The sequence below is a fragment of the Gallus gallus genome, chromosome 34 (assembly GCF_016699485.2).
Source record: "Gallus gallus isolate bGalGal1 chromosome 34, bGalGal1.mat.broiler.GRCg7b, whole genome shotgun sequence".
In the NCBI taxonomy this organism is placed as follows: domain Eukaryota; kingdom Metazoa; phylum Chordata; class Aves; order Galliformes; family Phasianidae; genus Gallus; species Gallus gallus.
The window spans coordinates 2099555-2126363 of NC_052565.1; the positions used below are offsets into that span (position 1 = coordinate 2099555).

General features: G+C 50.5%; 2 protein-coding genes across 3 annotated transcripts in view; one reads left to right on the forward strand and one right to left on the reverse strand.

Annotated features, from left to right (window-relative positions):
• Positions 1-303: 303 nt before the first annotated feature.
• On the forward strand, positions 304-15649 carry KRT80 (keratin 80). Its single transcript, XM_428853.8, has 9 exons — positions 304-760; positions 4165-4379; positions 9455-9515; positions 10517-10612; positions 12632-12796; positions 13293-13418; positions 13515-13735; positions 14102-14157; positions 14249-15649. Exons 1-9 carry the CDS (start codon positions 446-448, stop codon positions 14449-14451), a joined length of 1458 nt encoding a protein of 485 aa, XP_428853.5. The 5' UTR covers positions 304-445; the 3' UTR covers positions 14452-15649.
• Positions 395-26809, reverse strand: part of BCDIN3D (BCDIN3 domain containing RNA methyltransferase) — a 38600-nt gene continuing 12185 nt past the window's right edge. Inside the window, exons 3-10 of one of the 2 annotated variants that reach the window (XR_006932293.1) lie at positions 22444-22568; positions 21202-21331; positions 20756-20798; positions 20168-20300; positions 18972-19062; positions 18468-18557; positions 13641-13786; positions 395-9028 (exon numbers count right to left, since the gene is read on the reverse strand). The gene's annotated coding sequence lies outside the window, so the exon portion shown is untranslated. Of the gene's footprint in view, positions 11694-13640; positions 13787-18467; positions 18558-18971; positions 19063-20167; positions 20301-20755; positions 20799-21201; positions 21332-22443; positions 22569-26809 lie in introns of both variants that reach the window. The other variant, XR_006932294.1, reaches the window with a different exon arrangement.

The following is a 26809-nucleotide window of genomic DNA, read 5'->3' on the forward strand; positions in this document are numbered from 1 at the left end:
CTGCTGCAGCCCAGCTCCTTTGCTTGCTTTCTTCACCATTTAAGGATGAGGAAAGCAGCTGCTCAGGGCCCAGCGAATTACCTGGGAGTGATTTGTTTTTGCTGTGAATGCCTATGCCCTCACCACACAAACAAGCTCCTGAAGAAAGGAGGGTACAGAGAGAGGGAGGAAGGAAAAAAAAAAAAAGAGAGAGAAGCCAACAGGTTGATCTGGATTACATCAACGGTTACACCCTCCTCCGTTTAATGAACATAGGAGAACAGGTGCTTGTAATTTATTAGCCAACCCACGAGCTGAGGAGACAGGAATTAGCTGCCCAAGCTGCTCAGCGTGCCACTGCTCTCCTTCCCTTTGAGGCAGCAGCAGCAAGAAAACCTTACCTCTTTTTTTTTGGTTTCCCTACCTCCTTTCTCCTCCCCTAGAGCTGCAGAGCCACGAGCTGAGCATGACTAACCTCTGCAAAGCCTTCAGCAGTGGCTCCCTCTGCTCCTGGGAGGCATCAGGGAGGATGAGCCAAGGCAGAGCAGGCAGCACGTCCCCAGACAGCCTGGGCCACTGCAGTCCCAGCAGTGTGACCAGCCCCAGCTGTGGGGCCCCCTATGGAGATGGTGGGTACCAGAGCTCCTCTTACCTCTCCATTGACGGCAGGCTCCTGGCCCCCGTGCATCTTGACATCGACACCGACTTTCATGCTGTGCGGGAGCAGGAGAAGGAGGACATCAAGCTGCTCAACAACCAGTTTGTGACCCTGATTGAGAAGGTATGGGGAGCTGCTGCGGTGTGGTGATGGGGGTGGTGGTGGTGGTGGGGAAGCAGATGCAGACACTGCCATGAGGCTCGTGAAGGCCTTCAGTGAACCACTGCCAGGCTCCAAATGTGAGACTAATTACCCAATTAGATATTCCTTCAGTGCTATCTCTTAGCACAAGGACTGCCATCACCTCTAGGTGAAGCTGGGCCGTGGCTGTGGTCAGCAGCCCGTGCATCTCCTGTGCTGTGCTGGTCACCCTGGGCAGCACAGCAGGGACAGGGACCTTCCTGCCGGGGCAGTATGGACACGGCCAGAGGACGGTGCTGGATGGAGCAGGCCTTGGTCCTGCAATGGACATATGGCCATGGGCAGTAACACTGACTACAGTGGCCGCTCAAATTCCTCCCTGGCTGCAAAGAGACAGCTGGAAATTCATCTTCGTAGCTGCGTGGTGGTGGGCAGGGGATACCCCCCACCCACCTCCCTTCTCTGCGGTTTGCACTACGAGGGGTTGCATGCTCAGCCAAGAAAGTGTCGCTTTCATCTCTTAAAGAGCCACGGGAAGGCAGAAGATTTTTCTCAAAGGAAAACAACTCATCCAGCCAAGGCAGGTTTCTGCAAAGCCCTGGTGCTCTGTAAACAGATGGTAATCTCCTAGGATTGCTTCATTGCAGTCTACAATACCAGCACTCGATGCCAAGCTACTACAGCTTAGGATTTTTTTCTTTTTCAGTACTATTTTCTTTAAGTCAACCTTTAAGAGGACCTGACCTCATGTAGGGAAGGAGGGGATCCATCCCAAGGAAGAGCTGTTCACCTCCGTGTGCCAACAGTGTACAGCACTGCCAGGGGCTGACCCTACACAGAGGAACACAGCAGCTTCTGCAGCTCTGCTTTCCTAAGCACTGATCTTGGCTTGGATTTTGAGAATGAGTGGTTTGGAAATCACCTGGACAGTGATGTGTTGCATGTGCTGCTGCCCTGGTCCTTCAACCACCCAGAACATAAGGTTGGGGAGGGTGTCTGCACCGAGCCCTGCTCAGAAACCAGACCTTGGGTGAAAGGATGGGTGCAGGGGAGATGGGAGAAGACCACACGGTGACAGAATGTACGTGAGCCTGACCACAGGCACCAGCCTGTTCCACACAAATGGAGATAGAAGAAGTGACAGCCTCTAGATTTCCTGATTAAACCCAACCTGGTGACCTGCTGATAAGTCTGCATTACAGAGCCTGATGGATAGAAGACACAAATAACCCTCCTTAGTTAAGTGGCTTTGACTTCAGCACCTGCAGCTTCTGCAGTTAGCTTTGAAGGCTGCAGCTTCAAGTGGTACGTAAGTGGGAAATTTCAGCCACCTGCCTCGGGCCTTCATTCCAGAAGAAAGTTAATGGCACTTCCTCGTCGCAGAGAACTTGTCTTTTTAATCAGGAATTCAGATGGTCTGAAGCCCGAGCTGCTAATTCCTCGGATAATTGACAACAATAACTACAGGAGTTTGCTGCTGATGGGTTTCCAACAGGCTGTTCCAGATCTGCTAGCATTGCCTTTCCATTTGATCCAGATATGTGCAAGTGGGAGACAGTCAACAGCCAAATGACGGAATCCCTGCCTGGAGCTCTGCCTTCACGCTGAGCAGCTCAGATGCAGAGGCCTCCAAGGTTCAAGCTTTGGTCACTTCTGCATTTATTCTTCCAGGAAATGAGGCTTGATTTGGGTGATTCTTCTGCTGCAAAGCTCGTGTTCCATGACTTCGCAAAGGATTTCTGCAGAAGAGGGATGCTGTGTAGGATGGCAGGATGAAAGCAGTTCCGCCCAGTGGGTGGGAATGGTTTGAGAACAGGGTAAAAACCAGAGATTTAGGTAGAGGAAAAAAGAGCAACAAACCATCAGGAGTGAGGTCAGGAACCAAGACTTCATTTGAGGGTCAGGGAGAGACTTGGATCAGCAGCCAATGCAAACGTTGACTATTCTAGCAGCAAACAGGGAAGCTGCCATAAAATGAGAGTCTGTTCTCTACATCCAACCCCACAGTTTGATCCCAGCCCCGCTGACCACAGTCCCGCTGAAGGATGCAATCCTGAAGATGCCTCAGATGGAGAGAACAAATGGCCCAATTGGCTACTGGTAGCCCCAGTGGCCACTTCCTCATGCCACTGAGCTGCCTGGCCTCACACATGCGCACACACACATAGCCTGATGCTGTTTCTGTGCCAGGACAAAGCAGCCAGTCACCAGACTGCACTGCTAACTTGATGTCTATGGACATGTGTTACGCTGTAAGGAAGGAGGAGGTCTCCAACAGCAACACCTGGAAGACCTTAACGCGCACAAACCCAACTATGAGCATCTGAGCACTGCTGCTTTGCTTGGCTGCCCTCTGCTCAGATGAGAAGCTGGGAATGATGCTGTCTCTCCCCCATGTATTTGTGCAGTTCTCAGACCTGAGCACTCCGTCTCATTGATTCAGTGCTGCTCTCGTGGTCAAAGCTGAAGCCCAAGGAGGAGATGGAGGCCTGATAGCCTCTATCCCCCATTTCTCACTATATGGTGTATTGTTGATGCTGCGTCTTCCTCATAGCACAGATGAACTCATATCAGCATTGAATCATCTCCAGGACAGAGTTAAGGCAATTGACAGATTGGAGCTCACAGCCAAAACATGACGGAGGGAGTTTGGTTTCCTTCACAGAGCAATGAGGAGAGGTGAGGATTAAATAATTAACGTTAGTCAAGAGCTTTGAATGTGAAAACTGTTGAACACTCAGCATTAGTCTTCAGAATGGGAAGCATTAGGAAAGAAGAGTGCCAGATTTGAATAGTGGGTGGATGAGAATGCAACGTATCCTCTCTTAGCAGATAGGGACTCTGAGACCTCACATGGAGCCTAATTATTTCAGTTATTCTGTAGAGCTCCCGTCGTTCTCATCTGCACTGCTTTGAAATACAAACCAAGACTGTGATTCATTGCTCAGACTTCACCGTGGTGCAATCCTACAGGTTTGAGGGGAGTGATTTGTGCCACTCTGAGGCAGTAAATCAGAATTCCATTCCCCCCAGACATCTGGGCATGAGCTGTGGTGGGTTTTCAGCCTTTATCTCAATATGTTTGGAGGCAAAGGGGACCAGCATTGATCACATTATCATGATATTTTTTCAGTGACTTAACAAGAGATGCTTCTTCTTTTTCATGTGAGCGTGATCTGTTAAGAAATTAAGCAGCATGAAATACATAAAACCTCTGTAGTCCTTTCAACCTTCCATCCTCAGCCCTAAATCTTTAGGGGATTTCTTGCTCTTACCTGGAGATCTCAGCTAAGCCCAGCAGCGTTTCATTGCTGCAGAGGTCTCCAGACCAGAGGCATTTTGCTGTGCTGTCAGAATTACTGAGGACCCTGCAATCTCTTTGGCAGGTCCAATGCTTGGAGCAACAGAACAAGATCCTGACAACACGGTGGAACTTCCTGAAGGATCAAGACAATTCCCACTCCGAATCGGACGTGAAGGCCATCTACGATCAGTACATGAGCAAAATGAATCAAGAGATGCAGGCACTCAACTACGAGCAGGAAAATCTCGAGTCAGAGTTGACGGAGGTCCTGAGCACCATGGATAACTTCCGAAGCAAGTAGGTGTCCAACGTGGCTCCGTGTATGAGGGGGTGGATGTTTGCAAGATGCTGGTTGAGCTGTGGGACAAAGAGTAGCGTGGCACTGATTGGAAGCAGCCAGGATGCTATTCCCAGAGAAAAAGAGGACAGTGTATTTGAGAAGTTGGCTTCCTACCCTCTCCCTAAGTAGAGATTAAAGTAACCTGTAGAAAGTACGGGGGCATCTGAGGTCAGAGCACAGAATCACAGACAGACCCAGGAATGATGGCCAATAAAACAAAGAATTAGTTATTATCCACACTGTTATCACAAAGCTTTCTCCCCAGACCGACCTAAGGATCTGGACTCCTTGGCATTAACAGACTGCCCCTCTTTTCCTCCTCCTCCCCCCAGAAATTAAAGCAAAGTTCTGTTTTCACCTAAAGGTCAAATTCCCACTCAGAAAACCTCTGGATAGAACTTATTGAGGCAGATGACAGTTTGAGAGGACTGGCTGCAGAGGGCTTATTGCTGCTTTTGTCAACAGCTTTGAGATCCTCAGATAACATCTGAGATGCACCACGGCTCATTTAAGAAGACAATGCTTTTCTTATTATCAGTGTTATTTGCATACCACACAGATGAATCCACAATTAGATACTTTCCCTTCCAGTTACACCCATTTGCCTACACAGGATCTCAGGCACTTCCATGTTGATTTGCAGTGAGGAGGACCCACCTGTGGGCACTGTCAAAACAGAACAACAAAGCTAAGGGCCAACCCCTCTGCTGGCATTGACAGACATCTGAAGTAACAGCCCACACCTCTTCCTGATGCATGATGTGATGTGTGAATAATGACAGCACCCTCCTCCAGAGAGCTTAGCCCAAGGATCTCAGTGATCTTTGCAGGCTTTGATTAAGCCAGCTGCTCAACACGTCTGCAGATCAGGGGAAAGACTGATACCTCCATTAAGGTATCCAGAAGGACCTTATGGACAGATAGAACAGGGCAGCAGTTAAGTTTACTCAAGCTGATGGCAGAGCAGGACAAGGAATTAGGAGTTTGGTTCCTGACCTTATGCTGGAAGCATTTATGCTCAGCCTCCTTCTAGAACTGATGCAAATAGAACAGATGCAAATACACTGCAAATACCCAAATTCCTTGTGGTGAGCGCTCCTGCTTTGAGATGTTGGTTTCACTTAAAGACCTGGAATCACTGATGCTTGCTTTGCTGACAGACAGCAACCCTGAACTTAGATCAAAGACGTGATAGGGATTGTAGCATTTACTCCCTATCCCAAAAGGTTTAAGACCTCCATACCCCTCTGAAGCTCTTGCTCCTCCTTGCACATCCCCAGGAAGCAATGGCTCTGTACTTACAGGAGACACTTCTTGGCTTACTCCAGGAAAATAGGCAGGCTTGTAGAGAGACATCAGATCAGCCACATCCATCTGCTCTCCCAGTTTGTACTCCTATTTGTACTCAAATTAACTTACTAATTGCCCATGTCTGGCACTTAATATTGTTATTTCTCAAGCTGATTTCTTAAGGGTAGAGGTATGTATGCAAACAGGCTGTGTATTTCCCCCTGATGTTTGATCTTGGACAGTTTAAACCTAGTTGGACAGAAAAGCAGACAAGGCAGAGATGCTACACTGCTAGAAATTCAGAAATCATGACTGCTTTGAAGAACAGGACCCACGTCCCACCCAGCACACGGGGGATAAAAGCATGGCATGCAAACATGCACAGCATTATCAGGCAGCAGAAATCCAGGTAGATTTCTACCACAGCAACAGCCTACCGTGCTGCCCTCAGCCATTGGTGATCCACGGGGAGAGCACTGCTACTTCTGCTGAGCTTTCCAGGGCAGTGCTCCAGCCCCATGCTAACCCACACCAGCTCTGCTGAGTCCTGCAAGTCAAGAAGACTGCCTCTGCCCAGTTGTTTTTTTCCCTGGAGTAAATGGGCTGCTTAATCCATGCAAATTTTGGAGGTTTCCAGCTCCTGTAGAGGTTTATTTTCCCAGGGGAAACATTTTGGGAGAAGCAAAAGGTAGGAACTCCACTACCAATTTTAAAAGGATATCCACTTGTCCCTGCTCTAAAGGCACTTATGGCACTCCATAGAGCACTGTGCACACAGTGGCCAGGCAAGCAGGCTGCTGCCCAACAGCTCACATGAAATCTGCCTGTCAGCATCCTCAGAAGGACTCTGATTTGTGTTTTTTTCCCCTCTATTCAGGGCAAGCTTTGCAAAAAGGAGACTTAGCTAGCTGGGATGCTTCCACTTCTTCCAACCTCCTTAGGTTGCTGTTGTTATCTGTGGTCACGGTTCCAAAGACATAAGAGGATGGAGAGGGGACAAGGGAGAGTTAAATCTGACACAGGGTCTCACTCAAATGCTGCTTCTTTAGGAAATCATGCCAAAACTGAAACATACTCAAGTAGGGGCGACTGCCCAGAGTTTGCTTCAGCTCCCCACGTGCAATTTGCACATGCAAAAACCCATTTGAATGAGAAGGCACAGAATTTTTGCATGCACTGAGCAACTCTGGGGTGGGACTGGAGAAATACTGCAGGAAAATACAGAGTTAACAGCTTTCAGAGGGGCCAGGTCTGAAAGCCAGCGTTTGTGATAATCAGGTTTTCCCCCTGAACACTGTCAGTCAGGGCTCCTCTACCTTCAACCTTTACAGCTGGTCTTCAGCTGCTCCCTATCCCATTTTCTTGCTCTGCAGGAGACACACTGATGTAGCTCTATGCTGCTGGGCTCAGATCCATCCTAGCACTCGTAAGGTAGCCTTGAAGGCACATCCAGAGGGGAACGTAGCCTGACTGAGACTCAGCTCAACTCTGATTTTGTTCCACTGACTCCAGAAGGAGCCCAAGGCGACCAGACGCCCATCTGAAATGCTGCTGAAACGAGATAGGATGGATTTATACCTTTTATGCACGATTGCTTGAGGATTACCTTGAAGGAGATAAATACTGTGGTGTGTTTGTAGAAGGCTCCATCTCCATGTGAGTCACCTCCTGGCTGCCAGGTCCCTCTGGAGCCGTGCGGTGAGCGCGTCGGGCTGGCTTGGCCTGCTCCCCTTTCAGTCAGGAGCGTTGTTTGCCCCACATGGGAGATTATGTCAGCACCCAGCAATGCATTGAAGCTGCTTTGGCAGGCTGGGACAGACTGGGATTGGGCTGAGATGCAATGAGGATGAAGGAAGAGTGGCAGGCTGTAATTAAGCTCGGTACATAGTTACTGGCAACACAGCTAACATTCCAGCTATAGAGCAGAAAAACCAGACAGGTAAATCTTGCTAGCCACGCTGCCTAGCCTTATAAGAACAGGTAAAGAGAGGGTGAGTTTAACACCATGGGGTACCTAGGGGGAACCTTACAAGTGTCCAACTGTAGGACCTGTGACAATCAGATCCTTCTGTGCCCTCACTGTCCCCTCTGTGGAGAAAGCAGCAGCTCAAGGGAGACGTTTCTGACATTCCAGATCAGTTCCTGGACAGGACCTATCCCTTTTGCCCTGCAAAGCAATCTCCTGGCTGCACTCTATTGCTTGTTCCTCTTTCTGCCCCTCTTTCTGGTAAGGAAGCAGCAGAGAAGGCTCACTTCTAACTGGAGTGACGCACACCTGACTGCCAAAGAACAGAATCAAGCATAGAATTATAGAGTGGTTTGGGTTGGAAGGGACCCCAAACCTCCCCCCAGTCCCACTCCCTGCCCTGGGCTGCTCCCACCCCTCCATCAGCTGCCCAGGGCTCCATCCATGGGAGTGAGCCCCTCCACAGATGGGGCACCTCCACTTCTCCAGGCAGCACTGCCAGGGCCTCACCCTCTTTTGAGTAAAGAATTTCCCCCTCTACATCCCATCTCACCCTCCTCTCTTTTAGTTCAAAGCTATTCCCCCCTTGTCCCATCTCTATCTGCCCATGGAATGGCTGCCATTCCTGATTTCATTATCATCTCCCTGTTAGGAGATGCCATTTCACCTCGTTCTTAAACGTCTCAGCCTTCCCAATACCAATGTGATGACAATTATAAGCAGCACTCAAAGATTTAATTCCCAGCCTGGAAACACTCTGAGCACATCTGGGTAAGAGGAGCTGGAGGTGTCATGGAAGAGCAGTGAAGCTCAGGCTTCTCTAAGAGAACCACCTCCTCCACTCTCAGCAGCATCAGCACTCCTATAGTGCACCCTGCACCCATCACATAAAATTCCTGGCCTCCTGTACAGCAAACCGACCAATCTGCTGGTGACATATCTGGCTCAGAAGAGACCCTGTGTCCCAAAGGGCTGGAGTATTCCCTAAGCTACCCTCCTGGCTCTGCTGCCAACCTTCAGGATGCATATTTGCCCCTGGACCAAGTCTTCGCTGTCTTAGTCCTTATCAAACCTGTTCCTAAACACCTGCAGGGTTGGTTCCTTTGCTGGATGTTAGCACTCCGCCCTGTCCCATCTGGTTTCTGTTACCTTTTGCTCTGTGGGCACTGTTTTCCATGCAATGCTTTGCCACGTCCTCTGTTCCTTCATAAATTGTGTTTACATTTAAGATAGGCCACGATGCAGTCTATTTTCTTGGTTGTTTTTTTTTTTCCTTCCTGATTTTACACAATCCAAAACTTCCACCTTTGAGAAGCTTCTCAGACACTGGAAACCAAATGCTGAGGATACCTGAAAGAGAAGAACTGGGGTGAGAATCTGGGCTTCACAAAGAACAATTCACCAAGAACAATTCACCATACCTCAGCTCAGACTACCTGCTCTCCCTTTCTCTCTGTGGCAAATCTGGGGTATCCTGAGGTTGCTTAGCCCTCAAATTAAATGAGTGTTAAAGCTACCTGCTCTGTACTCTGGGGTTTTTCAGGCTGAAGGTGCTAATGGTGTTAGCACAGAGCAGCTGGCATGTGGCAGCTTGTTGCCCTCTCTCTTGTCCAGGTGCTCACACCTAAGATATCCCACTCCTTCTGAAGGAGGTGGGATGAGACAGTAAAAGCAAAAAGCCTATATGCCAAAGCTCTTTTGGGGGTCCAGCGAGACAACCTTAAGCACCTGTCTGGGTCGTGCAATTTCTGACTGCTTTTTTCCCCCTCTCTTTAGATATGAGGATGAGATTCGCCTCTGTAGTGGCATGGAATACACCTTCATGGAGCTCAAGAAGGTGAGTGACGAGAGGAGCTTTGCATCTGTATGCTCTGTACAGCAGCCCTGCAGTCACAGAACAGCCCGGGAGAGGCAGTGTGGTCCAGGCTCAGCCAGGACAGTCCAGAGCTGCCCAGAAGCACGAGAGCCCTCATACCACAGAGGTTTTGTAGGATGCTAAGGCCTTGAGGAAGACAGCAGCGTGGTGAACAAGGTCACCATTTCAACATGGAGAGGATAGGGGAATCTGGGCCACTTGTGGTTATAGAAAAGCCCCACAGCTCATGGCAGGAGCATAGGGGTCAGGCAGAGCCACACTGCACCCCAGGACCCAGCAAAGCAATGCCTCTCCTTCTCCTTTTGCATTCTCTCTGAGCAACAGCACAGGTTGGGAAAGGCTGGAAATTGATAAATATGTTTGCTTTTGTTTCCACAAAACATTGCACGGCCACACCCTGCACAAACATCCCGTCCCAGGAGGAGCTGCATTTGAATATCAGCTCAAAGGGAAGGCTTTGTGCACGGTCTTTATATTGGAAAAAAAAATAATCCAAGGTGTAGGAATGCAGGATATTATTAGGCAGAGGAAATGTTCTCCGCAAATGATCATTATGGCTAATTGCATGTTTTCCCTGATGCAGTCATCAGCCAGTAGGGGCAGTTCTGGTGACTTCTGTGGACAGCATCAGTTTTCAATAACGCCTGCTTTCTGTGGTGAACAAGAGATGAGTGGGTACAAAAACCAGCCCTGCCCGTTTCCTTCTCCACCCTTCCATTGGAGACTTCCACCTGAGCTCTCACCTAAGGAAAAAAAAAAAAAAGAAGAAGAAAAAACAACCACTGAAACAAAAAGTGCAGAGCTGAAATCACACAGGAGATTCTGTGCTCGTAGAGCAGCTCCATGAGTGCCAGGCACTACACAGCAGGCAGAACGCTTGCTGGAGATGATGGGGCAGCAGCAAGGACTTCTCCAGTTAGTCATTAATACACTCAAACTGTTTGTTAATACACCTCTTGCAGGATTTAGATGCCAGTACCTTGCACAGAACGGAGCTGGAGGTGAAGCTCAGCGGGCTCCAAGAGCTGATGGACCTGAAGAAAACCATCTACGAGCAGGTAGAAATGCAGCTGGGAGGGCGGCCTTGGCACACAAGCAAGGCCAAACAAAAAAAAGGCTTTTTTTGCAGACCCAATACAGAGAGGGCTTTGTTCCCAGTTTGCACCAAACTGAGAGATTACTTCACCAAGGGGAGGAAGGATACGGCATCTGAATAAGCCCATAGGGTGCAGCGTGCCTGCATCTCCTCAAACACAGTGATGTGATTTCAGTCACTTACTCAGAGCCTGTAAAATGCTACCAAGCAGGCTTGGCAGTGTTTGGGGAATATTAATGATTTGTTAGAATTTTACCAATACAAACAATTAAAATGCTTGGCAGAGGAGTGCTGCTGCCCTTCGTGGGGAAACAGGCAGGGAGAAGCAGAATGACCTGCACACTAACAGAACTGTGCTAGAATACATCCAAGCACGAGGCCTGAATTCCTCTAAAATGATCACTCCTGGTGCAGAGCAGTTCTTGGGAGCAGTGGGATATCAGATCCTACCCAGAATACCAGGGTGCTTACATCTTCTAGGTCTTATTTCTTTCTAGGTCCTATGTTGCTGTTCTTAGCAGCAGCCTGCACTACTTCTTAACACATCCTCCATGCAAAGAAGTCACCTCCTACCTTTCTCTCTCTCTCTCCCGTCTCTCCCCTCCAAAGCTGGTTTTCACATCAGTCATTTCCTCACCTGCACCAATTGCTTTGACTGCCACCAATGCATGGGCACACATACCCAGCAGAGGGGCGAATGCAGGGGGAACCGTGGGACAGATTTGCTCACAGCATGTCAGTATGAACCAGAAAACCACCCCAGCTTTGGTCCTCTTTATCTTTTTTCCCCTTTTCTTTTTAGCAGAGCACTCGCAATACACGTGAGTTTTCTCATATAGCTATTGCCGTGCTCAAACATTAACAAGGAAGCACAAGGATTTAATAAGAGCGAGGAAAAAATGCACTGATAATCCCATTCTCTGTAAGATCGGTGGGGTACCTTTTCTTCATGAATCACCACATCAGGGTGCCCTTTGTTTCCCAGTCAGGGGAAGGGAAGGCAAACAAGGCATACAGATGTTCCTCTATGAGATTAGAGGCAGCTGCACAAAAAGGAAGAACAAAAAAACACTGAGATGAAAGCAGAGATGGGGAGAGATGTATGCTGCTCCCATTCACACTGGTGCAAATCAGAAGAAACTGCAGGGACACCGATAGGAGTGAACCTTTGCTGGAGCAGTCTGAGGCTGGGGAAGCTGCCAAGTGAACGTGTAAGGCATCTGCTTGGTGCAAGGCATCAGGTCCTGTCTTGTCAGGATACAAACCACCCAGCAGAGCAGTTTACAGGCATAGATGAAGGGTCTTTTTTAGGTTCACTGCATTCATCATTGTCTGACTCCTTTTGTGACCGAGTCAGCTATCGAAAGTAAATACTCGAGTCAGTGATAGTGCAGCTTGTACATGCCTGTTTCTCACTCCCCGGGGCTGGTTTGAGTTTCTCCAGCATACAGAAGCAGCTCTGCTGACGATGGATGTGTTTAGAGAAGGATCTTCATTCTCCCTTATCTTCCTAGACACAAAGCAGACTGTAACAGCAGAAGTGGCAGCCCCTGCCTCTGCAGATACTGAAGCAGAGCTGAGTAAAGGCATCTTTCTGGAAGCCCCAGCTGCAGAACCACTCACAACACCCTATTTCTTGCCCTGCACAGATATGCCCACCATCTGAACATCAATAAATACTGAAGCATCATCAGTAGTTTAATTAACCTGCTTTTGATGCGGTGCAAATACACCATTTTGTTAGAGATGAAACAGATGGTACCCAAAGGTCCCAAACCCATACCTGAGCCTGGATTTAAGGGGAAAAAAATACCAGTTTCAGAACTTCAGAGAATAAAAACCTACAAAAGTCTCCCCATCCACACACTACGTGTCAGGACAACACTTTGCCTGGCTCAAGACATCAGATCTGCCAGAGTTCAGCTCTCTTGTGGCAAGTAGCTTCATTCAACACTTGATATCTCCATTCTCTGCTATTCAGGAACTCGAGGAGCTGCTGACAGAAATTAAGGACATTTCTGTTGTACTGGGAATTGACAACACGTGCAAGCTCGACCTGAGCAGAATTGTGGAAGAAGTGAGGGCTCAGTATGAAGCCCTGGCTCTTCGGAGCTGGGAGGAGGCTGAAGCACTTACCAGGAGGAAGGTATGTCCCCTTATCTGATTGGTATGGGGAGAGGAGGGAGAGAAGAGGGGAAAAAGAAACTACAAGACTCAGCAAGATGCGGAGAGACAAACTACACCCGGCAACGGAAGGAGGGACAGGGTGCTAACCCAGATCAATCCCTTCTAACTCATGTGTGTAAATCAGGAGTTTCACAGCCCGAGGCTCTCCACACTGCCAAGTGAGGAAGGCAAGGTCATTGCCTAGTGGTAACTTGGCCCACTTAGAATGCAAATGACTTTCCTCTGGTACCTCCTCCAAACAGCAAGCAAGAATGTGGTGAGCACCACTGGACAGTGTGTCCCATGCCTACACTACAGCCAGAAGACACTATAAGAATGAGCCCTAAATCCTTCCACATACCAGCTGTTTCTTCCCCTGTTTAGGCATTTCTCCCCGGGGGCAGTGGGAAACCTACTAGATTCCTTTGCTACAGCAGAGGAGCAAGAGATAACCAGCACTTCCATCTTCCCTGCAGCTGAATGAAGGGAACACCCAGTCAGCCACCTATGGGGGTCACCTCCTTGACAGCCGACGGGAGATTGCAGACCTGAACATCCAAATCCAGAAGCTGAGGTCCTGCATCGTGTCCCAGAAAAGCCAGGTGTGTCCTGGGGTGGGTGACAAAGCTCTGACAGGTAGATCTGAAACTACAGCACACCTAAAACCTCTCTTACTTTCTCTCCTATTGTAACACCAGTGCTTGTACTTAGAGGAGAATATCAAAGAAGCAGGAGAGCACGGTGAGATGGCCCTCAAGGATGCCAAAGCCAAACTGGTCAAGCTAGAAGAAGCCCTACAGAAGAGCAAGGAGGATATGGCTCACCTGGTGAAAGAGTATCAGGAGCTGATGAACATCAAGCTGGCCCTGGACTTGGAGATCCTCACTTACAGGAAGCTGGTGGAAGGAGAGGAAAGCAGGTGAGGTGGGCTTCTCTGCACCTGAGCAGTGGGAGGGATGCACACAAACACCTAGGGAGGAAGCAGACACCCCATGCTTTGAGTCTGGTATTGAAGGACTGATCAAAGAAAGAGCAAATCCCAGAAGTCCCCATACAGCTCAGCCCTGTTTCTTGCTCTGAACTGTTCCTTAAAGCCTTCAGACTGAAAAGCACCAGCACTTCCCTAACACCGCTTTGCCCAGATGCTGTTGGGTCAGCCAACCCAACCATGCACTTAGCTCTGCCCATGCAGCCCAGCTCTCATGAGTCAAACTCCAGCCCTCCACACCTTTCTGGAACTGCAGATACTAAAACACACCTTCACATTCTCTCCTTATGTTCACAGCATGGAGTCACCAATACCCACAGTCATCAGCACCATCCACTCCAGACCAAAGCACCGTAAGTGATTTTATTCACACAGAATGGTGAAAGAAAGAAATGTTTTATTTATGCTAAGCTTACCCCCTCTTATCTCCCCCTGCCCAAGCAGTTTCTGCCAGCACCTTAAGGAACTCCAAGCTGTTTGCCAGGGGAACAAGCAGTGCCAATGGTGAGATGAAGCTGAACGGAGGCAACACAAAACCTCTGCCCTCCAGAAGCCACAGCAACAACCTGGCAGCACCTGAAGCAGATCCCTACACCTGCAGTGCCCGGCCAAAGCTCAGCTCCCTGCTCACTGAAGAATGCTCCTAGGAGAAACGGAGCCCCACAGCACAAACCAGACCCACTGGCACCTGTAGGCAAATGAGGCCAAAGCACTTTCTCCCGAACTCAAGCCAACGTCCAAGGGCTGAAGGATGGGAATCCACTCCAGGCTGTCCCTTTTATCTTCACAGCATCCCAGTTAACGTCTATGTTACCAGATACAAGCAGAAACCAACCCAGGGTTTTAGAACCTCTCCTCTACGAACCCATACTGACATCTTCCTCTCTAGGTCTGTTTGCAGAGAGGATCTGCATTCATAACCGTTGAGATCTATCTATAGGAAGCTTGCCAGGAGGGGAAAGTATTATTACACAAGCTCTTAACACAGTAGCCATCAGCCCAGCCATTTTACCAGTATTACAAAACCATTCTTTCTGATCTGTCTCTGTTCTGTGTGTGTCCAAGAGGTGCTCGCTGATGTGGTTTTCAATGGAAAGCAGCTCCAAGCCTTCCAAGCAGAGCAGGGGGAGATGTGGGCTATCAAACAGAGCCAGGTGGATTTGTGACATCTGGATTTGCATGTCTGCTGACAAACATGCTGGCTCTACTGGAGAAATCCTTGCCTACTTCAGAGTATTTAACCAATTTTACTGCCTTTCGGGTGGCCCCTCATTATCTCCCATGCCACTAAAGCTAATACTCCTTCAGCTTGAATTTTGATAAGCCACCTCTCTCTAACAGAGAGCATCTCTGCCTGTTGCACGTAAAGGCACTCCAGACTTCACATGCAATGGTGCTAGGTCCTAGAAATGGGATAGTCTCTGGTTCCCATCTAACTAAAACAAGCAGGACTTGTCTTTGTATTTATTGAACTTCTGTAGTGGCTTTTTACCTTACCTGGCTGACCCCAGCTCATGCACACCAGCTGCGTTGCACCAAAGCTCCTGGAGCCAACTCTATAGCTGCAGTCCTGGCCTCAGTACAGGCATTGTCGTGTCCTTCTTATACACACTGACACAGGCAGAGCCCTGCAGTATTTCCCCTTATGAGGCCAGGCTCTGACCTCAATCACTGCCACACAGCCCCAGCTGAGTTCACAGGAGCTGCTAACAGTCTCATGGTGCATCTCCACTGAGTGCATCGCAGCGTTTCCATGTTTCTGTAGGGTAGACAACGACTGTAGCATCTATGTAACCAGAACGCCTGCTCTTCAGAGTTATAATAAAGCACTGAGTGACACATGGACAGCATTGTATTCGTGGCTTTCTCTGCATTTCTTACCACGACCCACCTGAAATGGCAATTCCTCCCTCAGCTGCCAGGGTTGAGGACTCTGGTTAATCCCTCACAGCCAAACAAAGCTGAAATTGCTTCCCAGACACTTTGCTTGGTCCAGATCCCCAGGGAGAAGAGCACAGGGCTGGAGGGGCAGATATGAAGCCACAGTTTTGGGGTGCTCCCCACTGGGCACACAGCGTTCTCAGGAGATGATGTGTTTCTGCAAAGGCACCAAGCTGCTCCCCTGACCCTGCTCTGAGCTTCCCCTTGCTCTGAGCTTCCCTGCATCTCTGCAAAGAGCTTTTGCACGACTGGGGCCCAGGTATACACCAGGGGACCACACTTCCACGCAGCCCCTCATTTCAGAGGTGCCCTTTCAGAGCACAGTGGTTTTCCTGCTGCTCCTTGCTCAAGAGCATATACAGCTGAGGGAGGTGAGGCCCTGGCACTGCTGCTCAGAGAAGCTGTGGATGCCTTGTCCTTGGGGGTGCTCAAGGCCACATATGGGGCCCTGAGCAGCTGGTGGAGGGGTGAGACATACATGCAACAGCAAAGGGGATGGAACTGCATGATCTAAAGATCTAAGGTCCCTTACAACCCAGGCATTCTATGATTCTATGGCTCCCATGGGAGATGCACAACACACAAGCCCCCAGAGGAGTGAGAGGACCTGAGATGGGCAACATCTCTGCTCTGCCCTTCGCTGCCTATCAAAAAAAGAACTGCTCTGCTTTCAGGGTCAGTGTATCAGAAGGGAGGATGCTCCAGGCTAACAGCTAGAGCTTCCAGCTGTTAAACCAGCTGATGGCACAGGCAAGGGCTCTTAATTTCTCAGGCTGGTAGGGGTGGGGAAAGGGGAGAGCCATGGGTGAGGTGAGCTTGCCAGCTCAGGAGGAGATGGAACTTGAGCACAGAGCTTCCCCTGGAGGTAGGACCCAGCACAGCCCTTCTTAGAGAAGGAACAATGCTGGCTTTGTGCAAGGGCACGTGACAGCAAAGGTGCACAGAGCCCAGGAGAGGAATGAATGAGGGCTCTGAGCAGCCCAGGGCCCTGGGAAGGCAGGGTGGGGCTGAGGTATGGCTGGAAGGAACAGAGCTGGTGTTGTTCAGAGTGAAACCTGAACAGAAGGATGCTCAGCACTCCCAATGCAGGGGAACTGGAAGGTAGGGTGTTTGAGACTGCGTTCATAGCAAGGCTGGGGAGGGCAGGAGCTCAGCAGCTGCTCAGTCCTGTATAAGAAGTGTTTGTAGCTGGTTTCTCTCCCTTTCATGTTTCTGGGTGGTGGGTTTCGTTTTGGTTTTTTCCTTTTTTTTTTTTTTTTTTTTTGCTATTTCTGAGCTCTCTGCTGCCCAGGAGACTGGGAAAGAACCCTGTGTCCACAGCATCAGGCTGGAAGAACTACTGGGTAGAAAAGGGGCAGCTGTTAGGACAACCCCAGCTTACCATCTCACCATCTCACTTACTTCACTGCTGTGTGCCTCAGTTTCCCCCTGACAATGGAAAAGGTGATGTCAAGCTACAGAGAACTGAGGCAACGATTTTAGGCAGCAGGATAATTCCTGTACTCCGCTGATGGGAGCTGAGCTATGCCCAAGATGGCCCCATACCTTTGGGACACCCCTATCTATGCATCTACCAGTCCTTCTCCTCCACCATACTAACCCTTAAGTGCTGATTTTATCTAAAAGACCAGTCCCTTCCTTAGGGCTAATTCCTGTTACAGCAGAGAAATGGCCCGCACCCCAAAAGCAGCTGTTAAATTCCATGGGGAAGAGTTCTGTAGCTTTTTTCCCCAGTGAAGACCAACACAACTCTGCAGGAATACAGGGCAGTACCATCAACTCAGGATCTCACAGTTCCCTTTGGGGTGGCAGCAGACAGTCCTAAAAGGGGAATAAAGCTGAGCTAGCACAGCAGTCAATGCTGTGGCCACCAGATATAGCTGCTGCTGAAAAAAAGGCAAGCTCAACCTCATTAGCTAGCCAGCTGTGTGCACAATCCAACGCACAGCCACATCCAGGTAAAGCCACATCACTTTCAACAGCAAGAGGTTTCCCAAAGATGATCTCAAACTCTGTCTGGAGCCAAAGATTGAAGCGTCTACTCCAGCATGGGGAAAGGAGACATCAGATGTCCAGGACATGGCCCAGTTGTGAGACAAAGCCCAGGGGCAAAACCCAGGGATTGATAAAGCCATGTGCTGAAAGCAGGGGCAGAGCCAGTGCTGGTGGTGCAGGCCCTGGCGGGGAGGATCAGCAGGCAGATATCTGCATCTACACAACAGCAACTGGGACAGAGTCCAGGAGACAAGCTGGAGCAGACAGAGGGAAGCAACAGGGCTCCTCTGCTGTTTTCCACCCAGGCAGTGCCTGAGCCCCAGACCACATCTAAGGGCACCGCATGCCTGAGCCACTGCCTCCTGGGCTGGGGAGCACCCAAGTGTGAGCTCCAGGCTCCCTCTCCTGGGCAGGTGATACCATTGCAAGAGCTTCCAAAGGACTCGGGAGGCTTCCAAGCACTGCAACAGCCAAACCACCCTCTCCTTTCTTCCTTCCAGCAAGCCCAGCCACCCAGGAGAGGGAAAACAGCTTTCAGGTTGCAAGAAACAGTACAAAGTGTGGTCAGCATCTCTCCCTGGACACTTCATGGGGGTATCACAGTGGTTATGAAGGGAAATTGAGCCACTGAGGTCTGCCATGGGGCTAAAGCTCACCAGTAATCACCAAATTAACTTCATAAAGAATTAAAGCGAGCTCTCCATTGCATGTGCAACCTTCAGCCCACCTGCTCTGCAGGAACCAGGCTCCCACCTGTAGCTGGACAGCTGTCTGGTTTTCTGACACACCTCCATCCCCTCCAGATTCAGCCACGCTCCTTTAGGAGAAGCAGAGAGAGCCTGTAAGGTTCCAATTAAACATATCATAGACCAGGCCTCAATGCAGGACACTGAGCAACCAGGCTTAGAGGTGCAAGGAAATTTAGACAGGGGAAATCAGTGCAAGTGAGGTTCATGCTTCGTACCAGAGGGATGGCAAAGTCTTCCACACGTTCCATGATACTAAATGTATGGGGATTGAGATGGAACCATGTTCCTGGGGTGGAGAAGAGATGTCCCCAGAGCTCTACAGACTTTCCACTGCACCCTGTACCCCTGTCCTGCTGCAGTAGATCCCCCCACTGCACCTGCCCCTAAGCTCCCTCCAATCTCCAGCTCACTTTAATCTGCCTGAGCAACTCCAAGACACAGGGTGTAAGATAAGGGGAGAAAGGCACGTACCCCAGGCTCACCTCCCAGCCTGCCATCAGCACAGTTCATTGCCAGGGGTGGAAGTGGCTCAGCCCAAGAACTCAGCCGTTGGGAAATGGAGCTCCCTCAGTCCTGTGCAAAAGAAGAGCTGTCACAGATATTTCTTCCTGTATGACCTTGGACTGTGCCTCAGTTTCTCCCATGCATCTTCATCTGCAACCTAAGACAGGATCAAGCCTTTTTGTGGTTTCTCTTTGGGGATGGGGGCTGCACTATAATTTAGTTTTCCTAACCAGATACTCCAGCAGGCAATTAAACAAGCAGGAAAGAGGTTTAACCAGCAGAGAGGCGGTGATTTGTACCACTACTACCATCTTCCCAGATACCTGAGCTTGATGAAATACTCAACCCTGACCACAGGCACCACGCTGTGCCCATCCATCACCCCTCAAGCTCTTGGGGGCACACAAAACCAGCAGCACCCGCTGGGGGAGGCAGCCTCTTTGCAAGCCCCAGGAATCAGCCACGTTTGGCTGCAAAGCAAATGCCATAATTGTCTCGAGGGTATCTGGAGAAGGGAGGGGAGGGTAGGGGAGGGCGGAGGAAAACACGCCTGACCCCATCAGCCCATCCACACCTCTTCCACGTGTCTCTTCACAGGGAGGAGCACCGCCGGCATGGGCTTTTTTGACCATATAAGGCCAAGTTCTTCTCTCCATGGCCAATCCAGGAGGAAGGCAAACACCTGAACCGTGCCCAGTTTGCCAAGGCCCACCCTCCCCTGCCCACGCCCTGCCTCCTCAGGCAGGCGTGCCAAGCTCTACCTGCAGCAGGGCAAGGAGACAGATCCCCATAGCTCCAAACTGGCACAAGGCAGGGGAATTCTGCCCTGCATGAATCCACCATGGGGCACAGAGCACGGTCAAGGCTTTCCTCTCCTGCAGCCCTTCGGACTCCTTGAGGATGAGCTCAGTTTGACCGCTGCAGGGGAGGGCTGCCCCAATATCTCACAAATCCCACCTTTCTTCCAACTATTTCCAGTCATGCACCATCCCAGACATGAAAAACCTCTTGTTCTGTCTCACAGCCAGCCTGGCTGCTTTGTTTCCACCTCCAGCTGTGCCTTGCTTGCACAGAGCAGCCCTAGGATCTCTACCTCCCAAATAGTGCCTGGAAGACAGCATTGCCTGTGCAGGCCTGCTAAGGGAGCTGCAGCTTTGGGATGCCCTCAGCCTACCTTTGGTTTAGGGGAACAGGAGCTGGAGGGAGCTCCAGACATTCCCCAGTCACTGGTGGGATTCCCAGCACTGCCAAAACTGGTAGACAGCCAGTAGCCCAGTGGTTCCCAGTCCCAGCATGGCACCTCACACCTGAGAGAACAAATGAAGGACAAAGTTGGACCAGCACTTACAGATAAGTGACAAAATTAAGAACATTGAAAAACCCCATCCAGACCCAAAGCTGCTACCCAGCTGGGAGGGATGCAGGAAAGACCCTGAGCTGCCAACCCTCAGTCCATCTCCAGGCCCCACTGCTCTGCTGCAGCCATGCACGTGCCAACTCAGCCCTGGCTCTGCATGCCAGCACCCTGACCAAACGAGCCCAGGAATTTCAGAGAAACCAGCGTTCTCTTGTTGTGCTGCCAAGATTCGGTACCCGCCTGCCAACAATCCTGGTTAGAGCGGGACAGATTCCAGGAGAGTTGTGTCAGCTCACTGCCCTTGGGTTTATGGGGTGGGAGTGCCAACAGGTCCTACGCCTCCACCTCCAGGCATGCCATGGACTCGCAACAGCTGCTGCTTCAACGCACTCCCCACCCAAATACCTGCATTTCCACAAGGCTGTCACGGGTCTGGAAGAAGCCTCACCTGAAACAAAATGGAAATTGGGTTGGCCATTTGGTGTTTGCCTGTATATAATCCTGCGCATATAATCCCTCCAGGAGGACAGAGCTCCAATGTGGGGGCAGAGAAGGTATAGGGGTCAGCATGGAGGGGAGGGCAGTGTTTTGCTCCCTGGAAGGCACGAATCCAAACGATGGTGCTGCTCATTTCCCAGCACCTCCTGACCCATTCTCCCCACTGCACACACACACACCATTCATGTCACAGAGCAACAACATCACCTGCTGGCAGTGGAAGCCTGTTGGAACCCAGAGCAAGAAGCAAAAGGGCACTGAGTGAAGCAGAAGCCCTGCCAAAGCTGGGGACACAAACAAGACACCTCCAGGCTGGTAGGAGTGTGTGAACTGTGGTCTATGGCTGTGCTAACCTCCAGCAGTCTCAGCAGAGAGGGGGATGTTCCTCTTTCCAGCATGGGAGGTTATCTCTGAGGCTTGGAAAGGTGAACTTGTCCAGAGCACAGCCACGATGCCACAGGCAGATGTTGTGTGAGCTGGTGGCTGAGCAAACAAGAAAAAACAGAAAGAAGGTCACATCAGTGATTGAGATTGAGACTTTGCAGCTCAGACCAGGCCCTGTTTGTACCAGGATTCACATGCTGCAAACATAGATGGTAGCCAGCTCTTTAAGACTGCTTCCAGCCAAGGAGCCCTGCTGCAAACTTGCTCTGGTGGTTCAGCTGGGCAAGCAAACTCTACCAGCAAGAAGACCAGCTCCTGTGGGACTCTGCAGACATCAGCAACCAGAGCTTGTGTTTGGGGTTCAGTTTTGAATCTGCTTGGGAGGTCATGCAAAGTCTCAGCTACTGCCCCTTCTCTACTAACTTTAAGCATTCAAACACTTCATACCCCTCAAAATCCTCATTAGAAGCACTCAGGTGCTCGTGGGGGCATTTGAGCAGCACAAGGGGCCACACAAACTGCCAGCACTGACCCAGGGTGAACGTGTGCTGTTTGGGCCGTGACCACCCAGCTGTGCTCCCTCCCAGCCCCACAGATGTCTGCAACGCACAGATAACACCAGGCAGCCTCCAATCCTGATGCAGCAGATTGAGCTGAGAGGCACGGAGGGGTCCGGGTGAGCTGGGGCAGTGCCCAGCGTGTAGGGCAGGGTAACAGAAAGTATTTGAGATTGCACATTGGCCGAGATGAGTCACGCAGCAGGACGGGCAGTCCGGAGCTGCCTGCTCAACTCTCCACCCCTACCTGCACGTTACCCTGGGAAGAAGCGAACCGTGGGAACTGGGATATCACAGCAGGCCAAGCGAGTACAAAAACATGGCTGTTGCTGAGAGGAGATTAAAACTGTCCATCTCTGCAAAGCAGTGACTTAGAGAGAGGAGCAAAACCCCAGAGCTCAGCAGGTCTAGGTGCTGGAGATTGGCTGCTCAGCCTGGCACCATCCCCGTGGCGATCGGCCAGGTATTCATAACATAATGGGAACGGTGCTCACCCATTCCTGCCGGGGCCTGTGTGTGTTTGTGAGATTTCATAGACACACCCTTCAATTCAAGGCTTTGGAAAAAAAGCTCAGCACCTGGGGAGAAGGAGGGGGGGTGGAAAGGAAAGAGAAGGAACCACTTCAGAGCTGAGGAATCCCAGCTGTGACTCACCGGAGCTCTGACGCAGGAAGCAAACAGGGCTGGGAACGCCGGGAGGGGGGCAGGATGTGTGGGGCCAGGCAGCCCCTCTGCATGAAGGGTCCCTCTGCTGGGCTTGCTCAGGATCCAGCTTCCTCCTGCAAAGGTGACACTGGGCTGAAGTTTTGCTCATGAGAACGCACCCGGATCATTTTTCAGCACTGCCAAACCTGTCTGCACGCTGCCGGGCTCCTTGCTGCCCACATGTCCAGGTTTCTCTCACTCTACAGCACAAAGATTGACTCTGAGAGTGCACCAAACCTCCTCATTTCAAATATTCCCACCCTGGTGGTGTCCCAGTGCAACACCAGGACCCTTCCCAGCTAGCAGCTTCAGCCCCCCAGCAAACACGTGCTCCCTTGAGGTGCCCAACCAACACGTAGGGAAGGGTTCATACCTCAAGGGAATAGAGAGCACCCGAGTTCTGGTTTCCAGCTCTTTCGGCATACCCAGATGTACCCAATGTGATCTGCCTGCTCCCATGTGCAGGGTAAGTGCAGCAGGGCTAAATGACACCACAAGCAACACAAAGCGAATTGTAGAACGCCCCGAGTTGGAAGGGAACAAGGGGGTCACTGAATCCAACCCCTGACCCTACACAGCATTAATCAAACCCCACGTCTGAGAGCAGCATCCCAATGCTCTACGGGCTCCAGCAGCTTGGGGCCGTGCCCAGTGCCCTGGAAAGCCTGTTCCATTCCCACCAGGAGCCTTCTGTGCACATTACAGGGGGTGAGAAACACAAGGCAAGAAGCAAGGTCACATCAGATCAGTCCAGAGCCACCCTGGGTTTATGCCTCCCTTGTCTCAATGGCCTCAAGGTATAAATCCAGCATTCCCTGAGCACCTTACTGGCTGGAAACCTGTCTAGCTCTGCTGAAGCCAGTGTCACCAGTTCTCCTGCTCAGTGCCAGCTCTCCCACCAGGTGAGATCAAGTCCCAGCTTCTGACATCAGGGGAACATGGTGGAACCAATTGCTCTCCTGCTGGCTCAAACTCACAAACTGGTAGTGAAGATTTATAAACTGGACAAGGAAGAACCAACGCAAAACATCTTTTTCCTTTTAGAACTGCGCACTGCAACGTGCTAAAAAGAACTCTCAAATTCACTCATTTAGGCTTGGATTTTTGCTCAGAAATCTGAAACTTTGGGGCAGACAGCACGTTTTCCCCTCTCAACAGCCAGACCAGAGCTGGCATCACACAAGCTATTCAGCCTTCATGTCAGTGCTTTCTCCATCTAATTCCGAGCCCACCAGGGTGCTGTGCAGCTCCGTGATGGAGCAGAAGCCTCCATCCATGCCCCCCTGGCAGCTTCCCAGACAGCCAGCTCACACTCATAACAAACACCTATGGGACATGTTCTGACCTGAGCACTGAATTCAGTTCTCCCTGGAGGATTCGCCCGCGTTTGTACCTGGAGTGTGCTCTGCAGATTATACAACATGTATTATTTAGGGCAGCAATGCCAAGAGGACCTGGAGAAGAAGCCTCCACTTCACAAGGTTGGTCCTGAGGGATCCCAGCGGGATCAAGGAAGAGGATTCAGCAGCTGGGAGGACTGAAGCTTCATTGAAAAACCAGAAACACAAACTTCAAGCTTGCTCAGTGCTTCTCAGTCCTTGCTGAGACCTTAAGTAGAGTAAGAAGTAACTCAAGACCGTGGCTTTGAATGCATAAACCAAACCTTGACTGCAGCAGAGCCCCAACCTGCTGTGCTGGGGTTCACAACTGGAACTGCCTCTTGGTTACATCTCCACTCAGTCTGAGAAAGGGTCAGCATTTCTATCTCCCCTCCCTACAGTGGGCTGACCCATTCCAATTCCATTGCCAGTCCAGCCTAGGAAGACCCCACTTCTTCACCATTGCAGTCTGGCTGTGCCTGTCCATCCAGGTCCTCCAGCTGTGCAAGGAAGGGGCAGTGTCAGCATGGGAAGACCCACAATGCTCATAAGCTTTATAAAACCCTACTGGAGTCACAGCTCCATTCTGAAGTCAACCTACAGCAGGTAATGGACAGCACTAACAGGACAGAGTTATTGGGACCAGCCTGAAACCTTACTGAAGGTTATTATGTTGTGGATGCCCCATCCCTTGAGGTGTTCAAAACCAGGCAGGATGTGGCTCTGGGCAGCCTGATCTGGTGGTTGGCGACACTGCACATAGCAGTGGGGGTTGAAATCAAATGATCATTATAGTCCTTTTCAACCCAGGCCATTCTATGATTCTATGATTGCATTCTATGAGGATGCTCCTGTTGACATGCAGCAGAGCTGGCAGATTAAGTAGAACTTCAGCCTGATTATTCTCATCACCTTGCTCCTGATTTATGCAGCTAATAACAGACATTGGCATCTGCCCCTTCTCTGCCAGCTTAATCCCAAGAGGAACAAGCAGAGGAATCTCAGTGAGCCTCAACTACAGCAGCACAGCAGGCCTGGCTCCCTGCAGAGCTCATGGGAGCTGGAATAGGCCCCTCTGAGAGCTGCTTTTCTGTCAACTCCTCTATCATTTACTGAGAAGTCGGAGCTTTTTGCAAACCATCCCAGCCATGCAAGGAATGGGGTGGGGATGTTTTGACACAGTCTTGGCTCACTTACAGATCCCACCCAGCTGTGTCTGTGCTCACCTAATGCTCTCGCTGTCCTCTTTGTTTCTCAGGAACATCCAGCAGAAAGCAATTCAGATAAGCATAATGCTTCACAGAAGCTGCTATAGAAACACTGATTTCCACTGCAAAGCCTGCTTACCAGTCACTGCTTGGAAGGGAGGGAGGACATAAAGCCCATAGGGGTCTTCTCTCTTCACAGCTTTGGAGTTTAAAAGCTGAACCCCATCACTTGTCTGCATGGGCTGCAGTGATGAGCAATACCAACACCTCACTGGAAGGCTGAGGAGAGATGTGGCCTGGCTGCAAAGGGAAAGGGAACGCTTGGGGCAGTCCTGTCCTTAAGCGGGGGGGGGGGGGGGGGGGGGTAGGTCCTACTGAGGTAGATTAAAGAAGGACAGAAAGGCCCCAAGTCAGCCCAGAGTGAATCTCCCTCAGCAGCATTAAGTGTCCTTCACACTTCCAGCTGCTAAGCTGAAGTGAGAGGAACATTTCCCCTTACCAAAAAGCAACCCTAGCAGATGCAGAATGTGTGCCATCTAACCAGAGGTATTAGTAGATACTCCATAGGTTAACCCTAATCCGTGTACAGCTCTACTAAAGCAGTTGCTCATCTTGCTGTGGGAGCTCAGATCCATCTCCCATTGCTCCCCTCACTTCCACTGCTTTGCAAATGGTTAGAACCAAGGCTGACAACATCCCTTATTCTTCTGCTAAATCCTATACCCTGTAAGATAAAAAAAAAGCAAGATCCTTACACATCCACAGTGAACAGCTGCCTTCTGCAGAGCAGAACAGACATGTCTCGTGCATATGCACATAACTGCCCCCGTCCTCAGTGTTTATCATCCAAGAAGCCTTGCAGAATCACATTTGTTTAGATTTGTTTAGTCTGGGGTGAGATCCAAATCCAGTTTCAGACGCGGACCTGCGTTTCACAACCAGCCTTTATTCCTCTCCTGCACAATACCAACCTGCATCCAGAAACCTGCAACGTTCAGTGGAGCCTTACAGCCAGAGCTCACCTGCTGGGAGCTGGCGAGGTGTGTGCAGCCCTACAGAGCAGTGCTTCCTTCGGTTCTCAGACACTGGGGAGAGCTTCCCTGACTTCACAGGACCGTATTGGTACGCGGCAGTAGCCAAATACTCTAGATAACCACATAAAGCAGGAACAGAAAGGCCAGGAGTGACTTTGGCACTCCTAGAACAGTAGTGACAGGCATAGGTAGGGATGCTTAAGAACAAGGAGCCCCCCCCACACACACATTCATGTTCCCCATCCATGCAAACACTGCCCTGAAACCAGAAGAGCAATCATGGCAGGCAGACAGCCCCTGGGCTGGGGAACCTCAGGAGACACAGCTCAGGCTTCTCTTTCCACCTGGCTGGGAAAGGACAATCCCAGGCTGGGCCACCCAGCCCTGCAGGGCTCTGCCAGCATTGTTTGCAGCAGGGTGCAGGCTGCCGGCCCCACCTGGCGCTCCCCTTTGTGCATTTGCTGAGCTCTGATCTGACGGCGTCCATCGCCCTGGGGAGGGAACTGCTCACAAACAGAGCAGACAGCTCCAACCTACTTTCGCTGGGTTTTGCACAGAAGGCAAACATCAGAGGCTTCAAAGCTCCCACATCAGCAAATTGTCTGGCGAGCATCTTGGCAAAGAAATGCCAGAGGGAGGGAAGTGAGGGGATTCTCTCCTGTGGGGCTGCTCAGCCTGTGGGCTACACTGAGGA

Coding starts and splice junctions, on each gene's coding strand:
- KRT80 (XM_428853.8), top strand. CDS start 446: ATGACTAACCTCTGCAAAGCCTTCAGCAGTGGCTCCCTCTGCTCCTGG. Junction 12,797..13,292: donor AAGCACTTACCAGGAGGAAG/GTATGTCCCCTT, acceptor TCTTCCCTGCAG/CTGAATGAAGGGAACACCCA. Junction 13,736..14,101: donor GTGGAAGGAGAGGAAAGCAG/GTGAGGTGGGCT, acceptor TTATGTTCACAG/CATGGAGTCACCAATACCCA.